Source organism: Cricetulus griseus, chromosome 7 (genome assembly GCF_003668045.3).
Source record: "Cricetulus griseus strain 17A/GY chromosome 7, alternate assembly CriGri-PICRH-1.0, whole genome shotgun sequence".
NCBI classification, from domain to species: domain Eukaryota; kingdom Metazoa; phylum Chordata; class Mammalia; order Rodentia; family Cricetidae; genus Cricetulus; species Cricetulus griseus.
In genome coordinates this window covers 85,960,194-85,968,897 of record NC_048600.1, presented here as the reverse complement: position 1 = coordinate 85,968,897, position 8,704 = coordinate 85,960,194, and the positions used below count along the sequence as shown (strand labels likewise).

The window sequence follows — 8,704 nt, the reverse complement described above, 5'->3', positions numbered from 1 at the left end:
TGAAAGTACAATAGATAGCCAAAGCTATTAATCACTCATTATCTCCTAAATAAGGTAATTAAGGGGTATTTAGGTGGCATATTTATAAGATACCAGCAGGTCTTCAAAAGCACATATTTCCCAAAGCAACTGGTTTGGCCAACTGGGCCAGGCACAGAGACCAAGGTTCTAGGCCCTGTATTGTACCCACCCTTTCTTCCCCCTGAACTTCTCCGTGCAGGGATATCTCTGCACTTGGGAAGGCAACAGGTCACAGAAAGCCCTGCAGTGTATAAAATGCAGTGCAGCATCTTGACGGGGCTGCAAAAACATTCTTTAGGCACAAACAACCTTATGACATTGTGGCATGGTGCTGTCACTTACGAGTTAATGCCTGAGATCTGTGCAATGGAGTTACAAATAAAAATCTCCTAATACATTAAATAAATTTACAGTTTTGTGATAGACCTCAATTGTAGTACTCCATAGTCACACATGGGCTGTAGGCCACAGGTTGGATATGCCTGCAAATTATTCGATGTGGTCCTGGGTCTAGACTAGGTGCCATGTGTGGCCATGGCTAGGTTCCTCCTGTGTCTATGCTTGTCACTTGTCATGTGACTGGATGAAGGGCAGGCCTGTGGTCAGACTCAGGTTCTAGTTTGAGGCTGGTCTGTGTTAATAGCTGAACCTAAGGGTTAGGATATGGTTGAGGTCAAGGTTTAGGCCATGGTTGATTTAAGAACTCTAGTAGTTAGGGTGGTTCTGCATCTAGAAGGCTCAGCCTCAGCACTTGGGTGTACACCCCATGGACTGGATCTACTGGGTTGTCCTGAAAGCTGATCTCTCCTCTGGGGCCCTTCAGGATGCTGGCTTCTGAAGCTTGGTACATAGCAGACAGCCCCTTTGGGGTTCCTGACAGTCCCCTGAAAGAGATCAGCACACGCTCATCAGTGGCACATCTAGCATTTTAGGAGATAGTTAGGACTGTTTCTATAGCAACCAACCCCCGACCAGCACTGGTTTCCTTCAGTAATGCCTTTTTCTGGAAGCAGCTTCTCCTGGCCTCTCATCCCTCCCTGGGTGGCCGAACAGCCCCTTGAAGGCCAAGTATGAGTTGGTTGGCCCTGGACTGTCTGGTCCCCATTCTCACTTTGACCTACAAAGGGGACCTGAGGGCACACCTTGCTCTCCAGAGAGCAACCTTCCTGAGGTGCTTCCTGTGCTGTTCCATGCTGAGCCCCAAGAGAACTTTTACCACACAGCCCTGTGCAGGGACAGGCTGTGGGCCTGGAAAGGGTTCCTGCCAGGTGTCTCCTCTAGGGAAGCCCATGGTCCAGAGAGGCAGGATGGCAGGGATGCAAACATTGACTGTGGAGGGACACTAGTGAGGAACCAGGAACCAGTCTGGCCTGGGAGCAGGGAAGTGCCTCCCCTTCTAGCAGGAATAGGCTGGAGAATGGAGGACCCATTAAAGGCCTGGAAGAAGACGGAGAAGCATGGAAAGTTCCCAGTGGCTAGTGTGGCTAGGACCAGACGGTGGGAGGATAGGCTGAGAGAGAGTGGAATGAGGGGAGGAGAGGAGAGGAGCAGCTCCTATCCCAGGAGCCCCAGGAGAGTGGTCTTCTCTTAAAAATTTCTGCTTAAGAAATAAGCAAAGAAAAGCCTTGGATAATCCCGGCTTCTTATTCCATTTAACACATTCCTTTACTTATTTTTTCCACTTTATCGAGCACGTGTGTGTGTGTGTGTGTGTGTGTGTGTGTGTGTGTGTGTGTGTGTGAGAGAGAGAGAGAGAGAGAGAGAGAGAGAGAGAGAGAGTAAGAGACAGACAGACAGACAGATATGTAGACTCTGGGGATCAAACGAGGGTCATCAGGCTTGCACAATAATTGCCTTTATCCACTGAGTCATCTTGGCAGCAATAGAGACTGGGTACTATGCTGAACATTTCTCAAATACTCATTCCTTTACTCTCTTCATTACTTGTGACATAAGTATAGCCATTATCACTGTTTTACAGAGGAGAAACTGAGGCACAAAGTAATTGGTAAATATCTAAGCTGGGAATGAGGCCAATGGAAGTGGGCAGGTTCCTGGAGGGAGGAGAAAAGTATCGGAAAAAGAAGAGGAAAAGGAGGAGGAGGAGGATGAGGAGGAGGAGGAGGAGGAGGAGGAGGAGGAGGAGGAGGAGGAGATGGCAGCAGAAGCAGTGGTAAGGAGGCAGCTTCCTTGGTGTCAGTCACTGTCTGTCTGTGGAACCTCCCTCCGGTTCCATAAAGTGTCATACTCCACATGCTGCCTCCCGACTGTGAGGCCCCAGGGCTGACATGAGGATCAGTGATGTGCATGTGCACGCACATGTGTGTCCCAGACCTGATCATTTCACTAATGACCAGAACTTAGACCACAGCACTGGCTTGTAGAGCTTACTTGTCTGTGTGTGTATGATGGTGGGTAGGGGTGGTTATCTAAGGCCTGTAACCTTACCTCTCTATTACCTTCTTTGCTGACACACCAATGTTCCAGTGTATCCATGCCACCAGGACAGTTTCAGATGCAGTGACACAACAGTCACTGCCAGGCAGGCAGGTGTGGGTATAGACAGGCCCAGGGCTGTGCAACCCAGGCCATGCTCAGAGGTACTTGCTTTGTCTGATTCTAGGAGTCATGTATGTTACATGGATACCCCAGAGTTACAGCTGCCAGCAAATGTCCATGGTCCTTCCCCTACTCTGACATATTGAGTTACTAACTGGAGGCAGGGGGAAAGTTCTATGTCATCTTTGCCTGGAATTGGCTGCTACTGTGGCCATGCCTTTCCCTGGCCCTATTCTGCCTCTGTCTTGTCAGTGATGCCCACTTCTTCCTTTGATGCTCAGTGTGGGTCTCCTCACCAGGAAAGAGCACTAGGTGTCTTCTTGGGGTGTGGTCCACCCCCGTGTAACCCTGCCTGGACAGAGACTGCTTATATGGAATCTGGCCTAAGGACCAATCTCCTTGCCCTCTGCTCTCTGCAAGGCAGAGCAGGGCTGTGCCCTGAGCCAGCACTCCAAAGGGCCAGGATGGTTCCAGTTCCTCTCTGTGGCCCCCTCCCTCCAGGCACCATCTGTCCTAAGGTTTGGCTCAGGAAGCATTGGCCTATACTTCTGCCTCCTTTCCATGGGATGGCTTCCCCCCATCCCTTGCCAGGGCTCCTAAGTACAGCGCAGTGACTGCTTAAAGAGGGCACTCTGCCTTCAGGTGGGGCTGACCTGAGGTCCTTAGGACACAGAAGAAGGCTCCTGTCTGGCTGTGTCTGCCTTTCTGTCTATTATAGATGTGGGGCATGAGATGGATCTGAACTGATGTCTGGCTTTATTCATGTAGGAGAAACCAGGACCTTGTCATAAGTTCTTGGATATCACACTGGGACTGAGGTAGGGGGCTGATGAGTTTGGAAGCAGACTGGAGATGGCTCTAACATCCCCCATCCTGCAGGCTCAGCCTGGGACTGTGGAACAGCAGTAGTTCCTCTATAGGTGGGGTTTAGGGTGTCTCTTCTCCTTGTTGCTGATTTTAGGTTTTAGGCAGTTATGGTCCTCAGGCAGGGACAGCTGAGCCTTGGAAGACATAAGCCTGAAGGAGTCCCCTAGCAGCAACTAGCAGTTTCTTGGGTATTCTTTCCTTGCCTTGAGCCTTGGTTATATGAATGACAAAATATCCCTTCAGACAGTGGGCTGGAAACTATGGTGATTGAGTGTAATTGAAATCTTATAACAATGAAGTAAGGCTCATGATGTCCATTTTAGAGATGAGAAAAACTGATGCTCTGAGAGGTTAATCTGCTTTGAATCATGGAGAAGTAAGTGAATGCAAGGTCGTGTCACTCAAAAAACCCACGCTCCAAGCTCTGTGCAGAACTTTTCCCCGTGCCTGGCAACTGATTGCCTGTAATGTAAGAACAGAGGCAGAGTGGAGGGTTGGGAGCTCACATCCCTCAAGGAATACACACACACACACACACACACACACACACACACACACACACACACACACACACACACATTTGCTAAAATCAGCGTACAGGAGGCTCTGCCAACCTATAGGAAGGTCTGCCCACAGACTGTCCTCTCCCATCCTGGAGCCTGTGTGTGTATGTGTGTGTGTGTGTGTGTGTGTGTGTGTGTGTGTGTGTGTGTGTGTGTGTGTGTGTGTGTGTATGCATGCACACACATGTATATACATAGGCATGCATTTGCCACAACTTTCTGTTCAACTGTGTGGAGTCCAGGATCAAATGCAAGTCATCAGGCCTTACCTGCTGAGCCATCTTGCTGGCCTTGACAGTTACTTCTTGACATGATCATTTTTATAGGTGCATTTTTATCTATTTATTTTTTTAAAAATAGGATATCACCATGTAGCTCTGGCTGTCCTGGAACTCACTATGTACACTCAGATGGCTCAGAACTGACGGAGATCTGTCTGCCTCTGCCTGCTGAGTACTGGGACTAAAGTTTTGCCATCACACCTGTACTATTGCTGTGATGAAACACTATAACCAAAAAGCAAGTTGGGGAGGAAAAGGTTAATTCAGCTTACACTTCCATATTGCTGTTCATCACCACAGTTAAGTCAGGATAGGAACAGGGCAGGGACCTGGAAACAGGAGCTGATACAGAGGCCATGGAGGAGTGCTGCTTACTGGCTTGTTTCCCCTGGCTTGCTCAGCTTGCTTTATTATAGAACATAGGATCACCAGCAAGGGATGGCACCTCCCACCATGGGCTGGGCCCTCCCCCACTGTTGAGAAAATGCCTTAGAGCTGGATCTCATGGAGGCATTTCCTCAACTGAGACTCCTTCCTCTCTGATGACTCTAGCTTGTGTCAAGTTGAAACTCAAAACCAGCCAGTACATTTATATATAGGAGGGGTCCCCTGTAACCTCTATAGAGGTTGTTTTGGGTAGACTGTACCCAATGGGAGAGAAGACCTCATGTCTTCTTTAAACAAACTTACAGTATAGGTTAAAAGAATGCAGGCATGCAGCTTGAAAGCAAGGAGGGTACCAGGCAGTGATGGTGCATGCCTTTAAGAAATACCAGCCTGCTGAAAGGTCACCTGGATCACCTAAAGAACAAAAATCACCCCAGTGGGGAAAGATGCTATAAACTTAGACCTGTCCCTTTCAACCTCTTCCTTCCACAGTGTTTCTAACAGTGTTATCACTGCCTGAAGAAGACAGGTGCATGCATGGGGTCTGTAACCCAGCCTTGCTCATGGGAAGCACTTGGTAACACATGCTGGTTTTACTTGTGGACCAACCTGGCAGCTCCCTTCTTCTGCTGCTCATAGCAGCTCTTCTCTCCAATCCTTCCTTCCCCTTCCACTGTGTTCAAATTGTATCTTTGGGTTTATTTTCAATTGTGCATTTTGACTTATTCATGATTATTCTCCTTGTTTTCTTTTTCCCTTTTTTTGGTTTTGTTTTTGAGATAGGGTTTCTCTGTGTAATAGTCCTGGCTGTCCTGGAGCTCGCTTTGTAGGCCAGGCTGGCCTTGAACTCACAGATCTGCCTGCCTCTATCTCCCGAGTGCTGGGATCAAAGGCATGTGCTATCGTTGCCCAGTGACAACACTTTTTTTTTTTTTTTAACCACCCAAGCAAGCTGTTACTTCTTTGGAATAAAATGGAGTTGGATAGTAAGGGATGTTTATGTATCAATATATAGCATGTATTCATACAGGCTATATGATAATTTTAATAACTGACATTTGTTTCTTGAGAGAATTGTATTAATTAAGTTAATGTAAGTTTGGAACAAATTTTAAATGATTTTTTTCTGAGACAGGGTTTCTCTGTATGGCCCTGGCTGTCCTGGAACTCACTCTGTAGACCAGGCTAGCTTTGAGATCTGCTTGCCTCTGCCTACCAAGCAATGGGATTAAAGGTGTGCACCACTACTCCCCGACCACTATTTGTAATGGCACACCTCTGTTCACACCTCCTTTCAGTAAATCCAGGGCTTAAGGGTGGGAAACCAAGTGCCTCTGTCCTACTGACGTTTCAAAGGACTCCATCGGAAGTGTGGGAGCAGATATGACTTTGCATCTAAAGGGGATTCCACATTGGTGCTTCCTGTGACCTCTGCCCTTTTGTGTTTCAGAATGTTCTCTCTCTTGGCTGCAAACCATAGAGCATAACCTGGGTATGTGTCTGAGAGTTTGTGCTGGGCAGGGCAGGAGGGCTGGCCTCTCCAGAAACTGTTCATGCACAGGGTGGGGGAATAGGTTGGTGGGATGGGGTAAGCTGGGGCTGTAGCAGACTCTTCACAGACTGCATTGTAAGGTGCTCCCTCCCTGAGGCTGGGGAGGAGTCCACCTCTCACGGTTCTCGGTGCCAACTGTATCCCAGATGGACTCCTCTAGATTCAGAGTTACATTTTTCCCCATGGGGAAGACTCAATCACATTTCTCACCATACAGTTGGGAAAGCTGAGGTAGGAATGTTATTGGTATTAGCCTCCAAGCTTCTGTGGGGGCAGGGCATGAGAGTCTGATGGCCAAAGCCTCTGTCCCAGGGAAGACGTACCTCATGGTGATTTTACTGTTTTTATTGAACGTGCACAGACTGCAGGATGCAGCCTTATTTTACATATCATTGAGGGGAAGGAATGAGTGATTCTATTTAGCTCATGATGTACCATCAACTAAGTCACCACCCAATTCCAAAGATGCTAGTGTGGGGAACGTGCCTCTTAGAACTGGTAAAGGAGACAAAAAATCTTGGTAATCATATAAAATTACACATGCAGTATTAAAGCCGGGTTCTCTCCGCCTTCTCTTATCAAATTCCACTCCATAGAGATAAATGTTTATAAATGGCATTTTGGCGTGTGTCCTCCCAAACATTTTAACACCTCTGGAAGTATATTTATGTAATAATTACTGTTCCAAACACTTGATCTTTGCAAGAAATGATGCTAAGCTTTTCAATGCGTTTTGTTTAATCTTTGCAATAAGCTCATAAGGCTGGCATGGACTAGTCCCACAGAGAGGAGAGGCAACTCTCTTGATATCATACAGCTTCTAAGAGGCAAGTCCTGAGCTTGAACTCAGGCCTGAGCACTCAACCAACATGCTGTGTACAGATCCTTTAGTATGCAGGTGTATGTAATTTTTAAAAATGGGTCAAAAGAATGTTCTGGAACTTTCTTATGCCTTTCTCCTAACCATACTCCATGGGCATCTTTCCATGTTAGCACCTAAAGCACGACTTCATCCTTTCAACAGTTGCTGGGAATCTCATATAGCTGTATATGGATGTGTGTAGCTCATCTCCTGTGGATGAACACTGGGGTTTCTCCTGCAGTATAGGTATCACTGAAATACTAAGAAGAACAATTTACATCTCTGCCTTTGGGAACTTCCCCAGGAAAATTACCAGGTTGATTTTCATCTACCACTTCCATGGTTTTCATTCTAAAACCAGATTACAGTCTACCTGCAATGTCTTGCATCTCACACACCTCGGAGTGTGTGTGCAGAGGGCTTCATGTGCATGCTGGTCTCATGTGAAGTCCAGAGTGCTGAATAGAGAGGGCTAGAGAATGGGGGAAGGTGCCAGCTGTGTTCTTGCCCTACTTCCCTTTGGCTCCAGGGCAGGAAGTAAGATGGGGCAGAGCTTTGTGTGAGGGATGAATCTCAGTGTCCACGTTTCTACCCTGCTCTGGAGGGCCCTTAGCCCTGCATGCTGCTTTCTGAGGAGACTAATAGTAGCTGCTGCCATTTCTGAGTCTCCTGAAACTTGGGCTCTGAATACATAATTTCTTATCCATTCATCTGGAGAGCGATTATCTTCAGGGGGAATCTGAGGCTGGGATGGAAAGGGAATGGCCGTTCAGATTGCTAATGGCACAGACAGGACACATCATCATGTCCCTCTTCACTTGGAAGTGTGCAGTGCTGAGTCCTGTCACGGCCTGCATGTGCTGTATGTGGCTGACTTCTTTGGTGGTCAACAGGATTCCTGGTCTTCCCATGTGGCTTTGGCCAATGAAATGTGAACAGAGCATGCCATTTCTGGGCAGCAGAGTTTAAAACTGTCTCCTTGCTTCACCGGACCTTGACATCTCATTTTGAGATGGTGACATCATAAGGTGGTGGCCCCTTGAAGCGGGCGTGATGAAAAGAGCCGTATCTGACCCATGTAAGTGGAAATGAATCACTGTTGCTATAAACAGCTGAGATAATTTATTACCACAGCTCAGCTTCTGCTGACAGATACTTGGTCTCCTTGGCTTGGCTAAGTCTCTCGGCTACCCCCAACTCTTTCCCCATGGAGCTTCCTGAGAGAGAGCTTTTGGACTTAAATGAAAACACTGGGGAGAAGGATTGGTGTGGTGTGAGACTACAGAGGGGAGAACTCAGACATGGAGGCTATAGCTGACCTTTGTCAGAGGGGCCTGGAACTGGCCCTACCATATTGGAACTCTCTCTTGGTCTTGACTAACATATATGCTTTCTTTGGTAGGTGGCCCTTCCCCAGGTGGCAGTGCCTCCTGGCACCTTCGGAATGTCCTCAGCGATTCAGTGGAGAGTTCCGATGATGAATTCTTTGATGCTAGAGGTAAGTGAGCTCCATCTGCACACACCAGCTGGGTGACCTTTTGAGAAGTCCCAGAAGGTGGATCCCTGCTGGGGACTAGCACCTTCTCCACCCACACTTTTAGTTTCACACTCC

At 47.6% G+C, this 8,704-nt stretch overlaps 1 protein-coding gene across 1 annotated transcript in view; it reads left to right on the top strand.

Annotated features, from left to right (window-relative positions):
• Positions 1-8,145: 8,145 nt before the first annotated feature.
• Pitpnm3 (PITPNM family member 3) overlaps positions 8,146-8,704 on the top strand; it is a 68,143-nt gene continuing 67,584 nt past the window's right edge. Inside the window, exons 1-2 of the mRNA XM_035448128.1 lie at positions 8,146-8,170; positions 8,495-8,590. Coding sequence (XP_035304019.1) covers positions 8,146-8,170; positions 8,495-8,590 — 121 coding nt within the window. The remainder of the gene's footprint in view (positions 8,171-8,494; positions 8,591-8,704) is intronic.